At 46.4% G+C, this 27,734-nt stretch overlaps 1 protein-coding gene across 1 annotated transcript in view; it reads left to right on the forward strand.

Annotated features, from left to right (window-relative positions):
* The window catches only part of PDE2A (phosphodiesterase 2A), a 1,077,000-nt gene that overhangs the window by 765,008 nt on the left and 284,258 nt on the right, over nt 1-27,734 (forward strand). The window contains exon 6 of the mRNA XM_086933797.1: nt 18,771-18,830. Coding sequence (XP_086789923.1) covers nt 18,771-18,830 — 60 coding nt within the window. The remainder of the gene's footprint in view (nt 1-18,770; nt 18,831-27,734) is intronic.

Genomic DNA, 27,734 nt, shown 5'->3' on the forward strand with positions numbered 1-27,734 from the left:
TTGTAGGATCATGCAAATAAAAAAAACCTGGGAAAAGGAAACAAAGCACTTAAAATTCAGTGTTGCTTAAAATATCAGTAATGCCTGAAGTGACAGAGGCTTCACGCCTACCACCTGATTGGAGTTTTTCCTAATTGTGACAGGTTGTTTTCCATAGCAGGCGGGCGCCTTGCTATGCAGATGACAGGTGAGGCTTCTAATTACCCATTATTGTTTCCCAGTGTGACGTGTCAGCTCTCATTACCCTCTTTCTCCTGGTGGAGGAGGATCTGTGAATCCTCGTAGCTGGGCCGGAAGCTGCATCCATGGAAACCTGCGAGTGACTAATGGGTGTAGGGGACCGCTTCCTTCGCGGCCATGCCGTCACAGGTCACGCGTTGATGTCAACGTTCCAGTGCGCATGACGTCATTTTTACCCAGCTCAACTTTGGGCAGTGAATGCTGATTGGCTCATTTGACGCCTAGAGCTATCTTGGTTTTGTTTCTTTCTTTAATCTTTACTAGTGGTCCAGTTGCCTTTCTTCTTGCATTTGGAAATATATTTCCACATTTAATGACATTGGGCAGTCCACTATCCTTAGTGGACTTGCTCCTTCCACAGTGCAGCGCCGTCTGGTACTTGCTGCTGCAGTCCCCTCCTGCTGCTGCTGGCACCACTGACCCAGAGATCAGACGTTCAAGGCCCTCCTCCACCCACAGGCTCCTGCCTGCGCTTCATCCCTGGTGGTCCAATGGTAGAGCGTCACTGATCTGCTGCTTGACTGCCCTCCCGTCCCTCTTCTCGCTGTTCTATCCCTTTCTCTGCTTTTAATTTCCTTTTTTCTGCTTCTGCCAATATTTTTTCTCCTGCTTCCTCAGCTTTTTTGGCTATTGGCTGCGATTCCCCACAGCCATGCACCCTTCCAGTGTCCTTTTCCCCCCTACTGGGTTTCCTGCCTCCCGGCTGTCCAGTCCCCCACAGCATTACATAATGGCATCCGCTGTACAAGCCAATCTGCGCCTGTCTGTGCATGAACCCTGCCTGGCAGCAGGGACCCTGCCTCTCAGACCCCTCACCTCTACGAAACCAGGACCCTCCTCGCCTTAAACCCTGGATGACACCCCGCCTGCCACTTAGCATCACCAAAGAAGACACTTGGACAATTTGCCTGGCAGAACTGTAACTGCACCTTCAGTCGCGCCATCACGCCAGTCCCCGATGCCGCCTAGCCGATCGACAGCGGACCCGTCTGCCTCAACTGAATCCTCCTCAACATGAGGTCCTCCCACAAACACAGTAATCTTTGACTTCCTCAACGCCACCGCTCCTGGCATCGCTTTATTCACAGAAACCTGGACCATCGGGTCTGCAGGATCACCCTTAAGGACCGTCCCGCCCACCCGGAGGGAACGTTTGCTGTCGTCCATAAAAGCACACTCCAAATAATCAAGCACTCTAACGACCCAAAAAAAAACATGGAACATCTCCACTTCAAGATCCGGACTAACCCCGACTGACCCATGCTGGTACCAAATCTTCCACAGAGCAGCTGCCGCCATCACCCCTAGCTCCGCCGCACCATCAACTGCTCCATCGAATCTGCCACCTTCCTCAACAACTGGAAACACACCAAGACCAACCCCCGCTCAGGAAGCCATCCTCAGACCCGAGAGACCTCAAGAACATCAGACCAATCTCCCTTCTCTCCTTCCCTAAGGTCATAGAGAAGGCCATCAACACCCAACTCACCGAGTTCATTGGAGTGAACCACATCCAGGACACCTACCAATCTGGCTTCCGAAGCAACCACAGCACAGAGTCTGCACTCTTCACCACCACAGATGACCTCTGCTCCCTCCTTGAATGAGGCGAGAAAACAGCCCTTATCCTACTAGACCTCTTGCCCACCATCGACACCGTCTTCCACCGCACCCTAATCACCAGACTCCACAACGCCGGCATCCACAACAGGGCTCCTGACTGGATCCACTCCTTTCTCACCGGCCAGACCCAACAAGTCACACTACCACCGTTCCTCTCAGAACCCACAGAGATCTGCTGTGAATTCCCCGAGCTCCTCCCTGAGCCCCACCCTCTTCAACGTCTACATGGCCCCCCTCGGAGCCATTGCCTGAAGCCACAGACTCAACATCGTGCCCTACGCCGATGACACCCAGCTGATTCTGTCCATCACCATTGAAACCTCAACCACCAGAACCAGCTTCCACAGTGGAATGAAGGCTGTCGCGACATGGATGAAAGGTAGCTGCCTCAAGCTCAACTCGGAAAAGACCGAAGTCCTCATCCTAGGACTCACAGCGTCACCCTGGGAAGACTCCTGGTGACCATCCACCCTGGGTGTTACCCTCCACCCTGATGGACCATGCACAAAACCTTGGCATCATAGTGGACTCTTGCCCATGATGAACTGCAAAATCAATGCAGTTTCCTCACTCTGCTTCCACACACTTAGCTGCCTCCGAAAGACTTTCAGATGGATCCCAACAGAATCCAGAAGGACGGTCACCCAAGCGCTCATCACCAGCAGACTCTACTATGGCAACACACTCTACGCCGGCAACACCCAGAAACATCTCAATAAACTCCGGCACGTCCAAAACGCCAATGCCAGACTGGTCCTTGACATCCCCCGCCACAGGCACATCACGCAACACCACTGAAAACTCAACTGGGATCCAGTCAACAAGAGAATCACTTTCAAGCTCCTCACTCACACCTACAAAGCCCTAAACAACGAAGATCCAACGTACCTGAACCACGGCCTCACATTCAACGTACCCACCAGACAACTCCGATCCACCCAGCTCGCCCCGGGCCTCCATCCCCAGGATCCAAAAGGCCAGAACCGGAGGAAGATCATTCTCCTACCTCGCCACCAAGACGTGGAACTTCCTGACCCCGCACCTCAGGCAATCAGCGTCACTGACCTCAATTTAGGGAGGACCTCAAGACCAGGCTCTTCGATTGGCCCTCCACCCCATCCGTCCAGCAATCCACCCCACCCCCAGCGCCTTGAGACCCTGATTGATTGATTGGAATGGCATGAACTTCAAGCGATCAATCAAATATATTTATATAGTGCCACATTCACCAAAATAGGTTTCTTGGTGCTAGAAGCACACTGATTGGGCAGGTTGAGAAGGACTGGTCAATCTAAAAAGTATTAAAATCCACGACCTCCCAGAAATATGTAGATTACTGCCATTTAAATTAATTCTAAGTAAATGTTCCTCCTGTATATTCACTGTGCTCTACACTGTTCAGGGTACATCTGCCTGCAGGGCTGTTCATTGCATCGGTCCTCAGCAGTCTCTTTACATTTTTCCGCGGTTTCGTGCTGTCTTTTAATTCAGTGCTCCTGCAGGAAGGATGCCCGTGTTTTTTTTATTTTTTTTTTTACATTTATACAGCCAAATACCGAGCGAAGCTCAAACGAATTTGTAACTCTATACCCAGACGTTTCGACCTTGCAGGAGGGTAGGTTTGAGCATTGTTCAAATTCACGAAACTTCCTCCAGGGTACCCCTGGGAGTCTTCAACAGCGGCGAGTTTAAAGCCACTCTCCAGGAAAAATCTCTGCGAGTTGCAGTGGCGGCTGGTGACATTTGAAAGTGGTGAGGCAGAAACTCGGCTGCATACTGCACCGAGAAAATTTTGAAAAAATAGTGAAAAAATGGTGCCACCTTAATACCACTGGTACAGCACCTTTTGCAAATCCACACTTGTAGTTCAGTCCCTTCTGCAGAAACATGCTGCTACGAGCCAACTAACCCCACTTGTATGACTGTCGCCTAATGTGGCCATTTTCAAAACTTGCCTGCGACTGTGAAATCTCCCCACTTGACCAAATTCTGGGATCCTATCCAAAGCATTTTAATACACTGAGCATTATTTTGATTGATTGTTAGATTAAAGTGCACCTTGGATAAATTCAGTTTGGGATGTGCTCTAAATAGAAAAAACACTCTTGCGTATCAATTACTAAACAACAAGGTTGCTCCACTTAGCACAACATTGGCTTGTGTATACTGTACATGAAGAGCTGACATATCTAGGCTCACTCAAAGCATAATGTCAGGGCATGGGGGCCCATGTTTAAAAGCTTAATTTTAATATTTGTTAATGCCGGGAGGACAAACGAATGTAAAACAGAAGCATTCAAAAATAAAAAAAACAATTTGAAATAGTATATTTTTACATGACATTTGCTGTCATTTACATGCTAAAACCTTTGATGGCGAGACTCGTTGTTTTAGCTCTTAGAAGTCAGGCCACACTAATGGCTAGGCTCGACCCCATGAATTGCTGGCTAGCCCAGTTCTAATAGCCCCCAACACACTAATATTGGACTGTTCCAATTTGCCAACATGGGGCTAAATCCCCAAACATTTCATGTTACAGGATACACAGGTGTGTACATCCACCTTTGGCATCTAATAGTTCTGGAGATAGACAGGATCATTCAGACAGTCTTCTGGTTGAGAAGGACTCCTCTAGTAGCTGTGCAAATGGCAGCAGACCCGTACTATACACATGAATGCTCGATGGGCCCATCCCAGAATACTAGTATTAGTCTTTAATCCATGAATACCCCTCACCCACTGATGTGCGGCCCACCTCTCCCTTCCATCTCAGCCTCATGTACTGTTTGTACGTTTATATGCATGCCTAGTTATGCGTTTGCCCTCTGTTAAAAAGTAACTGATCACATGTCTTCTGCTGCAGCAACTTTGTTTTTGGAACCCCCAAATGCACATTACAATGAAATCCAACTGATCACAGCTTCAAAAAAACAAGCCTTTATTGCTATCAAAATTATTTCATGTACAATGCTCAAATTATCAAATTATCAAATTATCAAATTGCGGCTGGCAAAATTCTAGTGCTAATATGCGGCATTATACAGATGACTTTCCGAAAGAAAAAAGCAGCCGGTAGTTTGCACGCGCGTTGCCTTCAACCTTTACTTAACACTGTCGGCAGAAGACAAGCACATTCATTCTGAGAATCTGACACCTTCGGGTAAAGTTCGCGCTATATAAAATCGAATAAATAAATAAATAAATGTAGGCCTCGCTTTGCTTTGGTGCACTGAGAATGTGTATGTAGCCCGCAGTGTGTTCCACTGACAATGTTCTTCACAGCCCTCAGAGAGCACGACATTCAGTGCACTGATCCTTCGTGCGGCCATCAGACAGTGCACGGCGCAAACGTTTTGAGAGCACGGTGGCCGGGGCCTATTTTCTAATGCATTTTTTAATAGTGCTTTGGATACCCACACACATGCTATGCCTATTCGCCAAGATCTTGAAACAGATACACCAACACTGGGACCCTTCCTTCGTGTGCGTGTCCGACACTCAGATGGGCCAGGGCTGAGCTGAGGCGCCCTGCAGTGCAGGCCTGAGGCCTGCTGCACTAAATGGGCCTGCACTGCAGGGCGACAGGTCGGACAGGAGAGAGGTTTCTTTTATGCATCCCCCCTTTTGTTACATTGCACAGCCCAGCAAAGCCCACGCAGCCTCCCTGAAACCCTGAGCGCGTGACAGCAAGTAGTTTATCTGTGTACATTTTGACCATTTGGTATTAAATTGGTCCGCTCTGTTTTACCCGGGCACTCCTCGCCAGTGCTTAGATAGTAATTACGCAGAAAAACTTAGTAATTGAAAAGTTGGGTATTAGCACACACAAAACGGGCGCGCAAACATGTGTGCCTATGACGCCCCCACCCCCTTATTTCCGGCAGCCTGTACATTGGTTTCCAAAGACACCCTCAGTGACGGAGGCTGCCATCTGCGCCAAGGTGCTCTGTGCCCGAATGTACACCTAGAGAATGAATCCATGTAAGGATGTCTGAAGGGTAGAGGCCTGGCTGGGTGGTCCTTGACAGGATGTGCAGGTCACAGCTGATGTCAGCAGCGAACACTTAGCCTGCCGCCGTCGTGCAGGACATATAGAACATTGTTTTTTTCACAAATTAGTCCCAGGACTACAAACGTGGGAGAAAAGTGCGAAAAGGGGGGAGACATTGAGACAAGTGCAACTAGAGTGTAAAATGTGAATTCTGGGGTGGTTGTACAGTGTACATACAAGTAGTACTGTAATAAGATAATAATGTTGCACTTACATTAATTTGCCATACGATACGACGAGTGAGTCAGGACAGGAGTCAGTCACCGTCACGCACTTGGATCAACTGGTCTGTCTCAGTGGTCACCTAGTCTGGAGTTCAACGTCGTCTTCTAGAACCTTCCTTCGACTTTCAGTTGCTCACGCGCGGTCACGTCACTGTAGCTTATGGCCAATCACCTCAACTTGGCTTGATATAGCCATATGTGATTGGCCATTACTGAACTAGCAGCAAACACCCAGGCGCGGCACCCCATGATCCTGACCCCTGCTCTACTCAGCCAATCCTGGCGCAGGCTTAACAGCGCCACTGCGCCAGGATTGGACTACGAGCAGGAGAAAAACTGCCCATATTGAAACCGGGGCCCCGGGTCCCTGCCATGTCTCTCAGTGCTACAGGGGGGGGGGGGGCGAGGTTTATTCGGTACTACGCATGCGCAGGCCAGTCTCAATTATGAGCACTCCTGGCTGTTACATGCGTAGCTAGTCACCCTGACCCCGCTGCAGGTGCTAACGCTCTGGCTGCCTGCCTGTGTGCGCTGTCAATCACAATCACTCTCTGCCGCAGCCCCGCCCCCCACGGCCCGCTTCCATACGCAATGCCCGATTCTGTCGGGCTCGTCCCGGCCCTGTAGCGCTGTGCGCTCTGATTTATTGTAAACACAAAAGGAACTTTAAATAAAAATACTCATACTGTAAATATGTTGCTGGCACCAGCGGCGGGCGTCCATGGCTAGTGGGGCAACGCCCCAACGCCCCCAATGGACGCACCGCCACTGCCTGGCTCAGCTCAGGTGAAAGGTCACGCCAGGCAAAGTCTGATCCTGGCTCAGCTCAGGTGAAAGGGCACACCAGGCAAAGGCTGATCCGGGCTCAGCTCCGGTGAAAGGTCACGCCAGGCAAAGGCTGATCCTGGCTCAGCTCAGGTGAAAGGTCACACCAGGCAAAGGCTGATCCGGGCTCAGCTCAGGTGAAAGGTCACGCCAGGCAAAGTCTGATCCTGGCTCAGCTCAGGTGAAAGGGCACACCAGGCAAAGGCTGATCCGGGCTCAGCTCAGGTGAAAGGTCACACCAGGCAAAGGCTGATCCCGGCTCAGCTCAGGTGAAAGGTCACGCCAGGCAAAGGCTTATCCTGACTCAGCTCAGGTGAAAGGTCACACTAGGTAAAGGCTGATCCTGACTCAGCTCAGGTGAAAGGTCACACTAGGTAAAGGCTGACCCGGGCTCGGTTCAAAGGGCACACACGACAAAGGCTGATCCGGGCTCAGGTGAAAGGACACACCAGACAAAGGCTGATCCTGACTCATCTCAGGTGAAAGGTCACACCAGACAAAGGCTGATCCCGGCTCAGCTCAGGTCAAATGCCACACAATACAAAGGCTGACCCGGGGTCCTAGGTGGCATTCCCACCTCTTTGGAGGACCCCCATCTATATTAGATCTGCACGGAGCACTCACCTATACACTACCTGGGCTCCTAGCCCATTATTTGCGTGCTACGTACCATTTTCGTTTATAAGCCTATGGAAAAGTACACATAAACACAGTTTCAATTTCTGCATGCACTGGAAAAGGTAGATTTGGCTTGTTTTGCGTCTGCAAAACCTATGAATTGTTGTTTGTTTTTCGCTTTTTATTTTTAACAACTTTTTTTAAGATAAGAAGTTAAAAAAACACCTTGACAAAGCTGGACCCTTTTTAGAACACGTTTTGTGTAAGAAGTACAAACAACGTGATCCAAAGGTTCAACACATTCATGGTTAATTTTGTTTACATATTTCTCCTATCAACGTTTTGTCAATTTCCCATACACTGCCAGAGTCTCTCTTTTGTGGCCATCTCTTAAGCCAAAAGCAAACATTAGTAATTGCTTAAACTAGACACAGAAAACAGACTATAAAGATTTCAGAGACGCAGCCGGACAGGAGTTCATGGGTCTGCACTGCAGTGCAGTGTGGGAGAAGAAGGGGGAGAATTGTCAAAGAATAGAGATAATATATCTAGAGATAGGAAGAAAAGGCAGAGTAGGGTGGGGCGAAAGAACAATTGTGATGAATAGAGTTATCATTGGTATGAAGAAAGAACCAAGAACAGTATTGACAAAGCCAATAGAATAGGTCTGGAGGTGGGCGGCAGCCTTTTGGCTTTATCAAAGCTTGTTTTGTTTTGTTATGGTTTTTGGAAAATGGTATTGTTGGGGAAGCTGTCAAGCTCAATCTAAACCAATGGCTAAAGGCAAAAACATTTTTTGGGTCTCAAAAAGCACACATTGCCACAGTAGTTGCTGGCACTGAAGGTACCTGCTTTGTGTGTGAATGTGCTCACTGTGAAAGGGCAGCATGCCATCACTCACACTGAAGGTAGCCAATGGCTGAAGTGGGCTGACCCATGCTGTATGCTGTAGTGGGTGGAAGAAAATTGTGAATGACAAAATAACAGACCACCGGATGGAGAAGGCTAGCAGAAAATCCCCTTTAGTATATTAGACATATGGGTTTGGTAAAATCAAAACATCTTGGCTAACACCAGACCTAAAGGAAAATAGTGTGAAGAAAGAGTTCTTCCTTTTAACCCTCTCAAACTAAGATAACCCGTCTCACGAGCGCACACAGTAATTGCTGAGCATGATACATGTAGGTAGTGAGATGCGTAGGCCCACAACAGAAATCCATGTATGCAACAAAGCTACTTCCTTATGTCCCTGGGCGTCTGGAGCAGCATTCAACGCAGACTTGCACCGCGTGCTCCCCTCAACACATGACAGCAAGCAGCAGAGATTTAAACAAAGCCTGCTGTGTAAAATAAAGGTTGTGTATTGTTTTCTCCACAGTACACATTCCAATGCAATATCCTTGCATCAGAGCCAGCATGAGACAAAGTAATGAAAGGAGTTAGAATCATTATGTGTTATGAGCTGTATACTGCCTCACCATACAGAAAATACATATTGGTGAGCTGCAACTTTAAAATGTATCTCTGCATCATCCTTTGTCTTTGTATGACCAGCAAACCCCTGATCTTTTTGAAGTATGGTAAGAATGTCTTTATCTTATACATTTATAATATAGCTTTACATACATATGGTTGCCAAAGGGGCCAGATGTGCTCTGATAAGGACTGAGAGATCCATGCTGTTGTTCACACTTTCCCCCAAAGTCAGCTTTGGCCCTGGCAAGAGCCCTATTGATTGTAGTGTGCATATTGCAAATGTACAAACTCCTTCTGTTACTCATGAGACTTAGAATTGGGCTGTCCCACCCTTAAGCACACATCCATCCTCAATGTAGGCTTGACCATGGAGTCTTCTAAGCCATGGTCCTTCTGAAACTTAAGAGCTTTGCTCCCTGGTAATGTACCCTGCCGGGGATGCCACATTCATTCTCCACAATGCATTCTGCCCCTGCCACCTCTCTCTTGAGTAGCTTTATTTCCTCCTGTGTTCTCCATGACCCACAATGAAGCCATGCTAGCCCCCCATACCCCCTCCATGTGCCCCTAATGACACAGGGGCATATTACCAAGCAATAGCGATAATTATCGCTATTGCTTGGTTAGCGGGAAAAAAATATCACCGAGCACCGAGGATTTTTACAGCTGAGATACCTTGATATTATCAAGGTTTATCTCAAAAGCGGTAAAAATCCTGCGAAATGCATGAATATCGCTGAAAAATCAGCGATATTCATGCATTATCGTGACAATGCTCTTAGCCATGTTATCCACCTTCCATTGGATAACATGGCTAAGAACTGCTTTTAGCAGGCGTTAGCTTTTGGAGATATTCGCGCTTAGCGCGAATATTTCCAAAAGTTGTTAATAGGAGTTAGAGATGTTAGCTAACATCTTGGCACGCCCACTTTGCATGTCATTAGCGATAATTATCGCTGACGTGCAAAGTGGGCCCCAAGATGCCCGCTATCGCCTACAAGCTGTCGCTAACTGGTGTTAGCGACAGCTTGGTAATAGGACGATAAAATTATCGCCGCATTAGCGGAAAAAAGTCCCGCTAATGCGGTGATAATGCCCTTGGTAATATGCCCCACAGTTCCTTGTTTCTGTTCCAGGCTCCAGAGCCACCTCATGGTTCACACTTGCAGTCCAGTGCAGCCCTTCTTGTCCCCCTCTGTTTGCCAGCTCTACTGCTCTCCATGGCCTCTTCCTTGTAGACCATAGGTCCCAGTGATACAGATGAGCTCTCCCAACTGGTTGGCTAATGTGAAAGTGGATATTGTCCCAGCATCTATCCAACTAACCAGAGGACCGAATGCAGTGTCCGCAGATATAAAAAAGCCTTGCATCACCGAAGCAGACAATTCCATGAAGATCTCTTCAAGATTCCCAGAGACTTAGAAGCCACTCACCAGACATGCCGAGCACCAACTCCATCGCAATACCTAAACCAGGCATCCTAAGGGGGAGGCTAAACATGTGCATATATTAAAGGACCTCTCCACAGCTATTCACACCAAAGACCATGGGCCCTGCTTGACCAATTACAAAAAGGTTGGTAGGATCTGTGGGATTGCCCTTGATTCACATCCCTCTAGAAATATTGTTGACTCTCAATTGAACCTGGGACCACTCTCATTACTACCAGCATCAGTTGTGGCCGTCTTCAAGCATTGGATGTTTTGTTAATCGTTGACTTACATCAATAACGCACTTCATTGAAGGCTTTAAATATTCGGAGATAGGAAGACATCAGGGATTTGGGGAACACGAGGTTGATACGGAGGCTTTAGTAGAAAGGTACTGCTCACCATGGTTTTGGCGAACACGAGGATGGCAATAGGGATTCAGCGGAAAGGTACATTTCACCAGGGAGAATAACACCTGGGCATTTGTGTATGCTGATGGTGACAACCAGTGCAAGTCCAACACGGACGGCATCAGTGATTTGGGTAAGGGGCTGGTGACTCAAGGGGCTGTTGGGAAGGAGAGGAGGATACCTGTGATGTACTAGGAGATGAGAACCACATACTAGAAGATATAAATGAACATAGGGGTCAATCCTGGTCTCCCATGCCTCAATTTGGCTATAGATATCTTCACCATCTGGCAGTATCTTGATGAGCCAGTAGTCATCAACACCATGCTTAAAAAGCCTGTTCACACTACTGATCACTACGAAACGCAAAACGGGTATGCTGCCACCACACTGAGTGTGTCATTGCAATCCTGGTAAGGGTAGTAGGCCTCTAACATCACAAGAGCAGCACTTGGTGAGGCCCTCCCAGTCCAACAAGACCACATTACCATGAGACAGGCCTAGGTCATTGCATACATATATGATACATGCCCACCCATGACCAAAAATGATTACCAGGGGTCCAGACGTCCATGCAGCTGGGGCAGGCAGTGCAATAGTGCACGTCCTTCACCATGCAGGGGACATTTCCGTCCCAACAGACTTACATTATTGCTAGTTTATACCACATTTGTGTCTCTTGACCACTGCACAGCATTGGTAACATATAGTAATACCCGCCTGGAGCATCTCCGAACAAAACTTCCAGATTAGTTGGTAAGCGCAGGTCACCTCGTAGTCACCTTCTCTGGCTTGCAGACATGTTTCACCAGACCCAGTTGTCCCTTCTGCAGCACTCCAGTGTCAGCATTGTTCAAATTCATTAATCTCCCAAGCCCTCCTTCCACCGCAGCAGATATCTCTGCAATCATGAGCAGGGAGGAGAATGAAAGGATGCAAGGTGGGAATGGAGGGGGCAGGGGGGGCCTGCAAATCCTCATGCACGGAAGGAAACTCTGCTGATAGCAAAAGAACAGATTGAATTAAAAATGAATGATAAGAACAATGAGATTCAGAAAACGTAGAGTAAGGAACCAGGTAGGTGGGGAAAGCAGACAAGGGAACAGACCAAACGTGGGGGAGGGAGAGTGAGGACGTAAAGAAATTTGAAGAGGACATGTAAGGGGGAGTGGAGTGTTGTGTGTTGGAATACCAACTACAGACTCATTGTGCTACTAAAATATTGTGGCCAGAATATCAAAGAGCGAAATATAGACGAAGCAAATATACATGAAGCAGACATGGGGAAATGTGTTTATTTCTCAAAAAGAACCCACGCACTGTATGAGAGCTGCGGTGAATGCATGCATCCAATGTCTGGGCTCCTTCGTAGCTCGTCTAGGCATAGGAATTTGTACTGAATGGTTATGTTTCAGTCCAAAGCCAATCACAGCCAGCTCACAACCACCTCTGGTTGTGAGCTGTTGCTCAAGGCAGGCTGGTTGTGCACCTGCAAAGGGAATGACAGAAGCAGATCAGGCCAGTCTTAGTAGATATGATTCTGATCTTTCTCCTCCCCCCCCTTGTGCAACACAGCCTTGCACAATTGACTGCTACGCTGCATTGCAAGCAGAAGTAGTAACACTTTGCCAAATTCTTTCTTGTTCTTTTCTGAAAGCCAAGGCTTGTTCTTGTGCTCGCCTGCTTTCATTGATGGACATTGCAACCCTGCATGCGAGTCGTGACAACGCATTGGTGGATCTTGAAGAGCTCGCTGCTGAGGAGTTCCTCGGCCCTTCTGCTGTTACGGCCTGTCATACGGTGACACCTTATGGTATGCCGGAGGTCACATAGCACGCCCTGATTTTGAGAAGGTCAACTTTGTATTCTCTCATCTGTTGGCTAGGTAGGAGCCACACCTCTGCACACATCGGCTAGACGAAGCCGACATGTGCAGCGTCTGTTGAGCGGGACTGGTGTTGGACAGTGCAAAATCTGTGGTGGTTCTAGGAAAATGAAGGCTTCACCAACCCTGTATATTCTGGGTTGAGGTCGTTATGAGCTGCAGGGTCAAGTAATGGGCTTTAGGTAAAGGACGCAAACATTTCAAAGTTAGGGCAGTGGTAGGCTGAAGTGATGAAATGGAAGAAATTGCAATCTCAATATTAAAGATTTGGGGTTGAATGATTAGGTGTCATCATTGACATTTAACAGCACCCCACCCGAAAGTATTATGTACCAGTTGACTACCACCTACACCTCACTCACATAATTAGTTCACTCTCCCAGCCTAGAAGCAGTTTTATTCTTTCCAGTTGAATCCATAGCTTCCTCTGTGCTTCCACAGGTGATGGATGGACTCCTTGAATTAATCTCAGTCACTATCACGCTCTCAGGGCTGTATTCTAGGCCATGGTTTTTCAACTACTATTCACAGCAAGAATAGAGACAGCCCTTTGCAGATTTGTCATGGTCCTGAGCCAATAGAAGCAGTCCATCCGGGCCTGGAGCTGAGATCCCCTCCAGATGGGAGCACAAGCAGCCCCAGGCCTGGTTTGGCCCTGTTAGGCCTGGTCAGTGAGGTGTGGCTTGACCCCCTTGGCACAGTGTACACTGGACTCAAGTCAGAGCATGCCCTCACACTTATTGTGTCTATTGCAACAAACAACAAGGTGATGGAAGGGGTGTGCACCCTGAATATCAAATCGAGAATATAGAGGTATATATTGAGGATAAAGTATCGAATCCAAATAATTGAAAGATGCGTAGGTATAGATCTTCTATACCTAACTCCACATATATATACCTTGATGATGTATATATATATATATATATATTCACTGAAAAAACCATAGGTTTCACACCAGTTATAGTTAGGAATTAGCATTTAAAAAACCTTTGAAATTCACTGAAAAAACCACAGGTTTCACACCAGTTATAGTTAGGAATTAGCATTTAATATATATATATGTGTGTGTGTGTGTTTGTGTGTGAATGTATATATGTATAGGTCAAGTCTCCTCCTAACAGGAGTCCAAACAACCTCAGGCAGGATTTGTTAATGCCCACAAAGTTTAGGCTTTGTGGGCCTGTATAAGTGTTTATGTGGCCACTCTCATGCAGAGAATGACGCACCTTATTTAATGAGAAAGTGGACTGCAAAAGCTAATTCTGTGGCTCAGAAATTTGTATTTGACAAATCCAAACTTTTGTACTCCTAAGTAACACTTAAACACATAAAAAGAAAGACTATGGCCCTCTATGATCATTACAGAAAAAGGGATGATTAACAGTTATTGGCACTTTGATTTCTGTTATTGGTTTATTATATGCATTTATATTTTCTCACCACCGAATGTTGTTTTGTGATATTTTGTCGAACTAGGATATTAATATATTCCAAATGTTGTCCTTATGTTTGTTATAAGGTCTCCTTGACAGTTCTAGTCCAATGTTGTTCTCTCATCTTATGACCCATTTGAATCTGCAATTATTTCCTGTGAGGTTTAACTTCCTAGATTAGACAGCATTGTTTTGCCCTCATGACCATGTACCTTTATTGTTTCATTGTCTGTTTTGTGAGGGTGTGAATGGAACTCTGAAAGATTGAATTCGTGCACCAAATGTACTTGCAATCAATACTGCGTCTGTTTTATCTCTTCCTCTGAGCCTGTCCAATTTGTTTGGTAATGTGTTCCTCAATTCTCTTCTGCCTGTCTGTTAGCTTTCATCACTTACCCAGCCTAGCTCTACCTTCTGTCTCACTTCGGCTTTATCACTGGCATTTAGCTTCAATAATTCAGAACCTTCCAAAAATGCATCTGCTGTTCTCGGTGCAAGTACACTTCTGAGAGAGAAATTATCCTTTGCTTACTTCGATACCAAACTGTCCCATTTTTTTTAACTTTGTTTTGTTTATTTTCAACATCATAACAAGCTGTGCAAAGGTCTCGAGTACAAGGGCTGTGTATCTCGTTAGGATATTGCAATAGTTATTGACGATGAGCGTTTTCAGAAATGACAGAATAACATAGCAGGTGGATACATATTAAGGAATACAACAGAACACTGTCCAAGTCTGCAAGCAAGTCCCATGTAAGGAGACGGTTCATTACCACCCTTGGCTGTCACGTCACTCGTTTATAGCAATCCACATCTCGCGGATGTCACACCTCATCTTATGAGCCAGAATCCAGGTCCGATTCCCCACCACCATTAAATTTGTCAAGGAGCCGCTACCACGTCATCACATCATCTATAGCCCTGTCGTCGGTACAATAAAGGCGCAGGTGTTGCTCTTCCGCAACTCCAGCACCCCCCACTTGAGCAGATCCTTAAACCAGGAGGGTATCTACAGTGGTTTGGTCCCCAACCACCCAATGGCCACCCACAGTTTAGCCAGAAGGAGTGCAAGCTGGGAGAGTCTGTACGGGATCTTCCATCCCTTAGGCCTGGTCACCATACCCAGCAGGCAGGCTCCGGGGGCAAGGGGGTTCTCGATGTCAGTGGCCATCCTGATCTTACTGTTTTCCAAACAGCGGTTCATGAGCTAAAATAACAAACTAAAAATATAGACAGAAGATAGTTAAACAGAGGAAAAACCAGTGCTGACTAAGTTTCACAATAACCATGTACAAAAGTTATCTCAAAAGATAATATTTAATGTAGGTTCAATTAAACAAAACATGAACAAAATATTAATGGCGCTCATACAGTTCCACAAACAATGATAAAAGTGTGAACACTGAAAAGTATAAACTGAACAAACAATGGCAGAGAAAAAATACAACAAAACAACAGATATAAAAATACACAATATAACAGTTGTGTCCTCTCTTATTTAGGCAATGTTTGAAGCGTCAACGGCGTTTCGACCCATGGGCACTTGAGGGGTCATCTTCAGGAGAAAGATTTCAAATATAAGAGCGTCCACTTTCTTTTCTCAATGGATCTCCACAAGGAACACGAAGAAGGAACACCACACCTCGTGTATTGGACACAAGTGCCGGACTTTAATGGGACCCCAAACTGTTGGTATGCCAAAGGCGGTCACAAGAAATTACTTAAATATAAATCAATAAGGGTGTGTGCCGGCTAGGGCTATGGGATCCGAATGGATATCCAGAAAGTAATATTACAGACTGTCTTGTGGAAGAATCACGGTTGGTATGAACAATTGAATTATTCAAAACTTTGCTTCAAGTCCACCGTGTCATGTAAGCATCTCGGCTCCGGAAACAATCACGGTCCCGATCTTAGGCACTACTTCCCTCCAGAACCCCTGAACTGCACCGCAGGCCAAAGCAAGGTGTAGAGGAGGCCCCCACTGCTCCGCACTGCGCACAGCTCGCTTAATGAGTTGAGAAGGGGTTGCAACCAAACTGCCACATTAATGAAAATACAAATGGAGGCACCAATTGGTTGCTAAATACATGAAACATTCAACCTGCCAACACTGCGCATAACATGAGGGGGATAGTACTGTCAGTACACACCATGCTCATAGTTGTGTCCATCTTGAGATGGTAGATGTGGCCATTTTGAGATGGTGTGTCTTTGAATCGTTATAATTTCATCTAATTAGGACATCAGTATGGAAATCAATTGCAGGAAGGTACAAAGGGCTTGTTTGTACTACCCAAGTTCAGTATTGGTACAACTATGAGTATGCCTTTCCACATAAATCAATAAATAATTGATATATTGAGATTATGGTTACAATGAAATCTATGCTGTGCCAAGCGGAGAGGACGTGGTCTCACGACTAGACTGCCGATCTTGGAGTTGGGAAACCAATGTTCAAGCCTCTGGGTCGACTCCGCATCCTGTGATTCTGGGCAAATCGCTTAATCTCCCTGTGCCTACCTAAACAATGAATGTGTCCTTGAGTAACGTAACTGGTGCTCATGTAAAGCGCTCCAATACCTTTGGGTCAGGTTTGTGCTATATAAATGAGCAAAAAAAAAGGAGAAAATGCAATATAATGCATGACAAAACTAAGTAGATACTACCAAAGAAGTGCCCTAAAACAGTAGAAACAAAGCAGCAGCAGATTACCTCGAGTTCAAAATAATACCATGATTATCAAAAGACACTGAACACTGAAAGATTCTCTTATTTTCTGCCAGTAGGAATGATCCCATCATATGGCACAGGCAGAGCTGCAGAAAATTGAGGCATTCTCGACTCTTGGTACATTACCCCTCAGGTGAAATTCCCTCAAAGGCAGGTGCTTGCAAATGTAACATCCGAAACAAACATTATTGTGTGAATTCAGTGCATTTCCATGAATGGCATTTGCCTCGAGATTAGGCAGTCTTTAGGCCAGGTATATCAGGTTATCCCAAATGTGCCATACCATGCAAATTCCACTCCTGTGTGCGAAGAGAATCCCCCACAAATGGAATGTTCCAGTCAACTCCTCCCATGAGAATACACCAACAGAAAATTGTAAGAGAGAGTGAATGAATGAGTTAACGAATGACGGCAACCGCTTCACATGCTTAGGATTGTTCTCCTAGACTTAACCACACTCTTGTATGCCCAAACTTAAGCTCATTTGCACAAAAACATTAGGACAATGTACTGGGAATTTCCAAATAGATTGTTGCATTGCAAATCTTAATAGAAGAGGCACAATATTTCGGTGATGTCCTGAAATATTATAGCACAAATCCTAGTAAAAGTGAATTTATCTCCTAAAGTATTTTAGACCAGGTCTTAGTAACTAACAGCCAGATTCATCAAACTAAAATCGGCTCGCAAAGGGCCAGATTCTGAGAATCTGGCCCTTTGCGAGCGCTATTTCTGCATTTGGGATTCATCATCCCAAATGCAAAAATCGCAATTCTAGAAATCGCTAAATTGCGATTAATTGCATTTAAGGAATCTCAATTTGAGATTCCTTAAATGCAATTCATGAACCATTTTTAAATTGCGAATTCGCAATCTGGGGCCGCTATTTACCGCGAAGTCTAACTAAAACTAACTAAAAACTTTGAAAAATGCACTAAAGTGCATTTTTCAAAGTTTCATGTTGCGCACACACATGCCCTAAGGGCATGTGTGTGCTCAACATATGTGCACACATCAATTTCAGGGGTGCAACAGGGTGTCCTTTGGACACCCCTGCACCCTTGAAATAGCAATCTCAATTTGCGAATCGCTAATTGCGATTAGCAAATTGAGATGGTCTTCCCATTCATTCCTATGGGCCTCTAGGCCCATAGGAATGAATGGGGAGATATTCCTTAATTGCGACTCGCAATTTGCGAGTCGCAATTAAGGAATTATTAGAAATCGCTATATTTTAAGTGATTTCTTGATGAATAGCATTTTGCTATTCCTTAATAGCGACTCAGTATTTTTCGCTATTAAGGAATCACAAAATGTGTTCTTGATGAATCTGGGGGTAAGTCCTCAATCTGCTACACTAAATAAACTGGCCCGTCCATCGCATATATATGTCTAAGTCAACTCTACTTGAAGTAGACAGATAGAAAGAAGTGCGAGAAGTTGTGATATTTGCAGTGTTATTCCTTAGCAACCTGTGTGAATAGGTTTTAAAACTTTGCAAAGTATCGCAGACTTTTCAAGGGCTGTGCGATTTAGAAAAAATGCCAACAAATCTGAGCAAAAAACTGCTTTTGGTGAGAAGTTTGTCTTGCAAAAAAAATCTTTTGCTAAAAAGCTATTTGGCAAAAACTTAATTTGCAATTATTTTAGCCCATTGCTGAAGTTTTGGAAAGTTTACAAAGTTTACAAATCTCCAGAAACAGCGTTGCATTGCTGAGATGTATCCAGGCAATACTGTTACAATGTATCCTTGAATTGATCAGATTTCTGGAGATTGAGAATCACACACTGAAAATGTAAAAAACCTTTTTTATTTCAGATGCTCTGCAGTCTGCTGAGTGACTCAGATGAACACAATCTCCACGTTTTGGAGAAGCATGTGAGTAATTGCCTCTTCGGAGAAAATACATTGTTTTCATCATTCATTGGAATTTTTTTACATTTTTCTATTTGCAACGGTAATATTCTCTTATTGTCAAACATACCGTACATGAATTACAAACATGTTAACTCATTTCTGTAATGTGTAAATATCTGAGTGTGTTTCGGGTGGAAACTGCCTGCAAACATTTGTGTTTGTCATTGCTGAACAAATTTGCTGATTGACACACTTGTGAATGTCCGCTAGCAACTGTTGAGAGCAAATTTGCTCACATGGAAATTCAGCCATGTTTGTGCAATATCAATGGGAGCAAAATTCTACTTACAAAGTCCACCCATGGAGTTATCACTGTTCTGTGGCAGGCCCGATGAAAGAGTCAGAGGCATGCCCGATTAACTCAATCCATGCTGCTGACGCGCTCAGCTCGTCATGGAGTACAGTGGAGCTGCACTCATGACGAGCTGAGCTCGTCACGGCCGTTGGAACGTTCGCACGCGGGGCTAATTTCCCCGCTGTGCTGAACATTCCAAAAACGGGTGCGGCCTCGTCATGAGGACAGCTCCGCTGTACTCCATGACGAGCTGAGCTCGTCACCAGCATGGGGGCGCTGCGCGTGGCCCCCCTCCCCCGCACAGGAGGTGAAAAACCCCCGCAGCGAAGGGGTTAAAGAATCAGAGGCGTAGCCGCTGGTGGCACGCCCTCCATGCTCAAAGGGCTACATCTGGGTGGCTAAACTGCCAGAGGCGTGGCCTGAGATTTTGTCCCTTTTTGTCCAGATTCTCCATTACCATGGTCATGTAAATAAGGCAGTGAAGCTTTGGGCACACTATCCAGTCAATCGTACTGAGTAAGTCCTACATTTTACCCCAGTTTAACCCATCTAGTCTTTCAAACATTTTAAACACCAGCTTGTAAAACATATACATTGCTCGTTCACCCCACTCTGTGTTATCGCTACCGATCCCAGCTCTTCCCTGATTCTGTGCGAACGCATACGCATGTTGTCTTCGGTTAACCATTCTTCTAAGGAGCATCAGTTTGATGGTTCCAATCGCCTGTATCCAATAGTTCCAAGTGACTTGTGACCTGGACATTTTCCTGATGATGAGTATTGGTTCTAGCTCAATCCAATTTATTCCAAAGCCCCCATAGGGCTTTCTCAGATTTTTCTTGATTCCAAGACATGCCCCCGGCGGTCAGGTGCCACAAACAGAATGTACTGAATACAGAATAGTATTGTGCAAAGTCATGCTTTTAAATTTCTGGGCATAATATGGCTCTGATTGGTTCCATATATATTGGAACAATCGAAATGTCCTACAGATTAGTAGTGCCATTTCTAGAACTGCACATTTCGTATTTGATGTAGTCGTTGTTGAAGGGTTTATTTGATAAAACTCCATTTGCTTGTTTATGTATGCATTGTGTTGGGTGATATCTTGGTACATAAGGTTTCATATAATATCCTGGAAGGGATGCTTACTTAACCACAATGATTCCTCTCTGCATTTTTTAAAATGTTTTTATAGCGCAAATTAGACCCGAAAATATCAGATATCAGAGCGCTTTACATGAGCACCAGTTTTGTTACAGATGGACACATTAATTTTTGGTAGGCACAGGGAGATAGAGTGATTTGCTCAGAATCACAGGAAGTTGAGCGTGGTTGCTGAGAATCGAACCCGGTTCCACAGCTTCGAGGTCGACCACTCTAGCCGTAAGGCTACATCCTCTCCCCCATTTTATTGATTTGTATTTGTATGTTTTATGTAATGCCACGATGCTGGTTTCAGGGCACTTTTACCAGAGGCAGAAGAGGCTGGGTGCCACACAACTCCTAGCAGGATATGGAGACTGAGGGATGTTGTCAGTCACTCAAAGAGGTCGAGGCGGTCATAGGTGCATTGACATTCTTTGACATTCTTTTGGAAGATGGCCTCAAAGGTGAGGTGGAATATTGGCACCCGATCGATAGGTACGAAAGTGAACATTGTTGATACAGTGAAACAAAGCAGACACTTACGCGCTTATTTATAGTTTGGTGGACAGAGTTGCTGTACAAAACACGGGGGGCGTCCTGTTCACTGTATTACAAGTGCCATAGGGGAAACAACCTTTACAACGCAACTTTTACAACGCACTACCATTACAGCGAAACTTTTACAACGCAAGATCCATTACATCGCATGCCATTACAACGCATGACACTACAACGCATACCACTACAAAGCATGTCATTACAACGCAGTCATTACAACGCATACCATTACAATGCATACCATCACAAAGCATAGTACCCATACACTATCTAACACTTACCCTACTGTTGCACCCCCTGGAGTTAGAATAGTAATTTTACCCCTACACTATCCAACACTTACCCTACTGTTGCACCCCCCTGGAGTTAGAATAGTAATTTTTACCCCTACACTATCCAATACTTACCATACATGCAATGTAATGGTATGCGTTGTAATGGTATGCGTTGTAAAGGTAGTATGCGTTGTAATGGAATGCGTTGTAAAGGTAGTTTTTAAAAATTCGTTGTAATGGCATGCGTTGTAATGGAATGCGTTGTAATGGATGTTGCGTTGTAAAAAATGCGTTGTAAAGGTAAGCGTTGTAAAAGTATGCGTTGTAACGTCATACATCCGTGCCATAGGCAATAATGTTCTTGTTAGCTGTCAACAGTACAAAACCAGCACCATTATTGATTTGAAAATGCATGCTATGACTCTTGCTTGTGATGTTTCCATTCCAGAAGTACAACTTTAAAAAAAATTACTTTTAAAGGTTCAGATCAGAGATTTATCAGAACACTTTTTAACACTGTTTTAAAGGCGTGTATTTAAAACATCGATATAATCTTTGTTGAGATTCCTCTATATGTTTCCACTTGTCAAGAACGTTTCGCTGGGACATATAGGGCCTAACTGTCGTGGTCGAGGTCCTTTATTCTGGATCTTGTGGGACGCAGCCAATATGACCTCTGAGCAGTTGGGCCAAGTACCCATTCCACAGTTGACTCTCAGTGGTAGCGTGGGTCGAGCAGTCCAAGGCTTCTCAGAGAGAAGTTAGGTGTAGGGCTAACACAGGCACACACCTCAAAGTACATTCAGCAACCTCAATAAATGAATGTACAGCCAAATACTTGTATTTATAAAAAGTAGTATTTATTCACACACACATAGCAAAAACCTATACACACTATAAAATAGCAATATTCTAGCAATGCCCGTGCGGGCACCAGTGCCCTGTTCATCTAAGTTCGGCCGGAGTTATTCCCATTTACTTGAGGCAAAATCCAGATTAGGTCCTATTGGAGTATATGAGTCTTAGACGTCTCACAATGACTATTGAAAGGCACAAGTATTGCAGCACCTTCGACACTTCAATCAGAGCAGATTACCCCCATGAACTCCCTGTGAATGAAGGTGCAGTGTTACTTGCTCCAGCTGGAGACAAGATGGAAGGCCCAGGAGCATTCAGTGGCCCTGGGTCACAGACAATGTTGGCTGGTGCCGGCGATGAGTGGTAGTCTCGCCACAGCCGGCACTGAATCTGGGAACTCCATAGCACTCCTCCTTTGTCACAATAAGTGCGATCTGCCTCTGATGGCAGACCTGGGGTGCTACTTATGTTCTAATGGCAAAGTCGCATCTCTGGGTTCACAGTTAGAAACTGTTCATGGGGAAAAGCCGTTGGCTTCTTCAACACCACCATCTGGAATACAGGGATCAGGCTCCATGCACTGTTATGTTATGTTACCACAACTTGTAAAGCGCGGCAGCTGCCCCAGTAAAGAGGCATCCCGGCGCTGACAGCAGAGCAACAGACAAGTTCAAAGAGGGCAGAGAGATCAGGCTTATAGTGAAGGAAAGAGGTGTGTTTTAATTGCCTTCCTAAATTCCAGGTAGTTGTTGAGGCCGTGGATGTGCGTGGGCAGCGAGTTCCAGAGGATAGCCGCCCTGCTACGGAAAGAGCAACACCCAGCACAAGCCCTCCTTACCCGGGGCACCACCGACAGGTGTTGCCCCAGGGAACGAAGTTGGCGTGGCGGTACGTATGGCACAAGCAGGTTGGCCAGTATACCAGGGGTGGCATTTTTCAGGGCCTTAAAGACTATACAGAGAGCCTTGAACTCAATTTGCCTGGCCACAGGCAACCAGTGGAGTCAGCGAATGGCGTCTGTCATAGAGCACGCTCTGCGCAGACCGTGAAGGGTTCTTGCCCCTGCGTTTTTTGCCCTCTGTAGCCTAAGAATTTCTGCCTTATTAGACCCCAAATACAACGAGCAGGCATAGTCCAATCTCGACATTATCGAGGCCTGAATAAGGACCTGCCGTGTAGGTGCATCAAAAAAGCCCAGTAGGGGTCTGAGCCCACGCAGTAGCCAAAAGCAGGTCCCTGCCACCTTTTTTGTTTGTACTTGGAAGCTGAGGGATGAGTCCACCCATACCCCCAGATTCCTAACTACCTGCTTGGGAGGAGGGGCGCTACTGAGGCTCTCGAGCCACCAGAGTTCGCTCCACTGACCATGGTCCTTCCCCACCAGCAGCACCTCTGATTTGCTGGCATTCAGCTGGAGGCAGTTGGTGGTCATCCACTCGGCGACTGTTGCCACGTCGCTCTCGAAGGGCGTCCTGCTTAGAGTCGTTCGAGAGCGCCACCACCAACTGTGTGTCATTGGCGTAGGAGACCATGGTCAGCCCTCCGCTCTTATCTACTGCTGCCAGATGTTGGACGTAAAGATTGAATAGCAGAGGGCTCGGGGGGGAGCCCTGTGGAACCCCTTATTTGATGGAATGAATACGCTGAATGACTATTTTAATGACAAAATAGTGCTGATTAAGGACACTCTATCCAAACTCCCAGTTTGTGCCCCGATAGACGACACTTTTTTAAACCCTTTTACCTTGCATTCCTTTCCCTTAATCACTCACCAAACCTTTCAAGACTTGCTCACTAGAGTTAAATCAGGATCTCCTCAGGATGCCTGCCCTCCCCAAGTAATGAGAGAAATTGGTCGGGCTCTCCCAAGTAGCCTGATTCCACTGCTCAATAACTCCCTTGTGTCAGGGAATGTTCCTAATAGTTTTAAACAGGCCTTATTGATTCCTTTGAAAAAGAAACCTGGCATTGACTCCTCAGACCTTTCTAATTACAGACCAATATCGTTACTGCCTTACTTATCCAAAATATTGGAGGCGCATGTAACCAACTGCCTATCAAGTTTTGTGGAAGCCTCTGGGTATTTACAACCCAACCAGGCAGGCTTCTGGCCTGGTCACTCCACTGAGGCAGTGATATTGGCCGTCCAGAATACCCTAAGGTCTAATGCAGACAGGGACTTACACCAGGCTTTGGTGTTACTGGACCTGTCTGCGGCGTTCGACACGGTTGACTATACCATCCTGGTCAACCGTGTCGAACAGGCCGGTCTTCGGGACTCGGCCTTGGCCTGGCTCAAGTCCTTTATTTCTGGACGTACCCAATCGGTTCGACTAGGTTCCTTCACAGCCCCTAAAAAAATTTCCTTTTGTGGGGTCCCTCAAGGATCCTCCTTGTCCCCTTTATTATTTAATTTGTATATGCGCCCACTGTTATTCTCTCTACGAGAGTTTAAGGTTGATGTATATAACTATGCAGACGACCTGCAGTTGGTCTTTGTGCTAAACTCCCACAATGCTGCCGAGGAATTTCGAGCTACCATGTCTTTTATCCAGAGGTGGATGTCTCTAAACCACCTTAAGTTAAATCCAGGAAAAACGGAGCTCATTCTACCTGGGAAGAGTGAGATCAGCTGGAGTCCTAGTTTCTGGCCATCGGACATGGGCTCGCCCCCAAAAAAATCCCGTACAGTAAAAAGTTTGGGAGTGACTCTTAGTGAGGACCTTACCTTGGTGAGCCAAGTCGGAACTGTGGTCTCCTCGGGGTTTTTTCAATTGAGGAAGATCAGAAAAATAGCACATCTTCTTACAGGTCTGGCTTTAATTCAGACAGTCAGTGCTCTAGTCCTGTCTCACATTGATTTCTCTAATGGCCTCTATCTGGGGGCGCCTATTGGCCAACTTAAAAGATTGCAGTACTTGCAAAATCAAGCTGCGAGACTTATCTGCAAAGTACCTAAGTGGGAATCAATCAGACATGGTCTAGAGACCTTGCACTGGCTGCCTGTGGAACAGAGAGCCACTTTTAAGGTGGGTTGCATTGTGTTCAAGGCTCTGGAGGGCAAGGGTCCTATGTTCCTTAGATCACTACTGCGCAAATATACACCTTCGCGCAGTTTGAGATCAATTCACAAAGATCTACTCGAGGTCCCTCGTTTCAAAAAGAAACGTCAGGGAGGCAGCAGTTTTCAATTTTTAGCCTCCTCATTGTGGAATTCCCTCCCCTTGACCCTGCGACATAGCAAGGACCTCCTTGCTTTTAGGAAGGCATTTAAAACTCTTCTTTTTTCCCAGGCCTATTGTAAAAAGTGATTGTACCTCTTTTATGCACTGTTATGTTTGATTCTCTCACCAGCGCCAAGAAGCCCCAGGGCGTATGCGCGCTTAACAAATAATAAATAACATAACATAACATAACAAAAGAGGGTGCTGACACCTCGAACGACCTCTCAGCAAGGAATGAGGTGAGCCACTCCAAGGCTGGGCCTACAATACCAGCCTCCTCCAGGAGTCGTAACAGAATGGCATTGGATACTGTGTCAAACGCGGCACTGAGATCCAATAAAATCAGTGCCGATGTGTGCCCAGCATCCAGTGCTGTCCAAAGATGTTCAGTCACAGTCAGGAGAGCAGACTCTGTGCTGTGGCCTGGACGGAAGCCATTCTGGGGGGGTTCGAGAGTGTTGTTAGTGGTCAAAAAGTCAGTGAGGAGGGAGTTGACATATGCCTCCGTGATCTTCGCTACCCACGGTAGCAGAGAGATAGGGCGATATTTTAAGGTTTAGCTGGGTCCAGACTGGGTTTTTGAGCAGGGGTATCACCCTGGCCTGTTTCCAGGCTCTAGGCATGACCGCCATGGCAAGAGACCTGTTTATCACCTGTCCTAGAGGGGATATAATCACTGAAGTGACAGCACTCAAGGCGATGTCCCCCTTCAGGTCACAGTGCAACGCCTTATCTTCACCACCATGCTGCACCAGGGTGATGGATCTTAAGATTCACAGCAGCCCCCACCTGGTATATGTGCGTTCAGAACCATGCACTGAAGGGGGCGTCACTCTATGTGTCACAATTCTACACAGGGACACAGCCCTATCTTCATCACAGCACTGCACCAGGGGGACGGCCTTTAAGATCCACCATGACCCCCCACCTGGCATACAGGGGCCTTGAGTCTCACACACGGGTGGAAGGCCCGATTGTTGCAGTAGTCCAGACAGACCGGAATTGCACATTTCGCTCTCGGGATCCACTCAGCAGTATCCCCACAGGACCGCGCTCACACTTCTCCTCACAGTGTGCTCTGGTGTTAGGTCAGGATGAAGCTGGGGCTCCAGGTGAGTGTTCTTGTATCCCCTGGGTGATGTGCCCTCACCCAGATTGGGAGACTGGCAGACCCTCACTCCCCAGTCCTCAATTTCTTCTTTTTATAATCTTTCTGCAGACACAAATGTGATTTAATCTCTCTGCTTTTGTGTTTTGGGGGTTGCCTGCTTTGTAGTGCCCCTTCCTCTGTGCCCCCTTCCTCCGTAGAGCAGTTTATCACCGCAGGAGTGTCTCTAAATCTGAAAACCCCAATCACAGGCCATGGGAATGAATAGAGGATCACACGTGTAGGTCAGCCTCAGTGATATGTGTATCAAAGGATTGCAAAAGGCCCCCAGCCCTTCTCTTATTGATTCCCTTATCAGCCACATCTGCTTCCTAAGATGTGCCCTGGCCTCTCTCACCATTGGCCTTTCTTTTGAATCAAGGATCTCCTCTCGAAGTGTACTGAAGAGCCTGACTCTTCCTTTCTCGAGTGTGTGTCCCGCCAAGCTCTCAGGAATGTATCCGTCCAAAAATCTGTCTTGGGGGGCACATATACCTCCACATGCTCCTCCAGCAAGATCGGGGTCTCCCGAAATGGATCCCAGAGATCTCCATGTATTGTGCTCTTCAGAAGCACACATACAAACCAGCGTGTACATGCAACCGCACGCTGACTCCCATGTGCTGTACAACTTTACAGGCACACATACATCCCAGCACACACACGTAATCATTCACCGCTGACTCCTGTACTGTACCTCTTCACCAGCACACATACATCCCCCACTCAATCAAGCACACTGCCCCACTCCAGTGACATAGGTAGCTTGTTCACTCCATTAATTACTATTGCTTGACAACTCAGATTGCTGTGACGACCAGGCTTGTGCTGCTTAACCCCTTCGCTGTGGGGTTGTTCACCTCCTGTGCGGGGAGAGGGGAGCGCGCGCAGCGCCCCCATACTGGTGACGAGCTCAGCTCGTCGTGGAGTACAGCGGAGCTGTCCTCATGACGAGCTGAGCTCGTCACGGCCGCCCCAGTTTTTGGAACGTTCAGCACAGTGGGAAAATTAGCCCCGCGTGCGAACGTTCCAACGGCCGTGACGAGCTCAGCTCGTCATGAGTGCAGCTCCACTGTACTCCATGACGAGCTCAGCTCGTCAGCAGCATGGATGTGGTTAACTCCCAGTGAAGACAGTCGCCTTCCACCACCATGGGGTAACGCCAGGGCTGGACTGGGAACAGAAACCGGCCCTGGCAAACTGCTCAGCTGGTTCCCCCTGGGGTGAGGGGGAGTGCAGCTGAGCAGTTTGCAATGGCCGGTTTCGGCCGATTTTGTTACAGGGGGCCGATATTGCCAACCCCCTGTAACAAAATCGACCGTCAGGGGCCCAAAACCGGCCCCCATCCTAGCGGCCTAC

Source organism: Lissotriton vulgaris, chromosome 8, assembly GCF_964263255.1.
Source record: "Lissotriton vulgaris chromosome 8, aLisVul1.2, whole genome shotgun sequence".
Classification (NCBI taxonomy): domain Eukaryota; kingdom Metazoa; phylum Chordata; class Amphibia; order Caudata; family Salamandridae; genus Lissotriton; species Lissotriton vulgaris.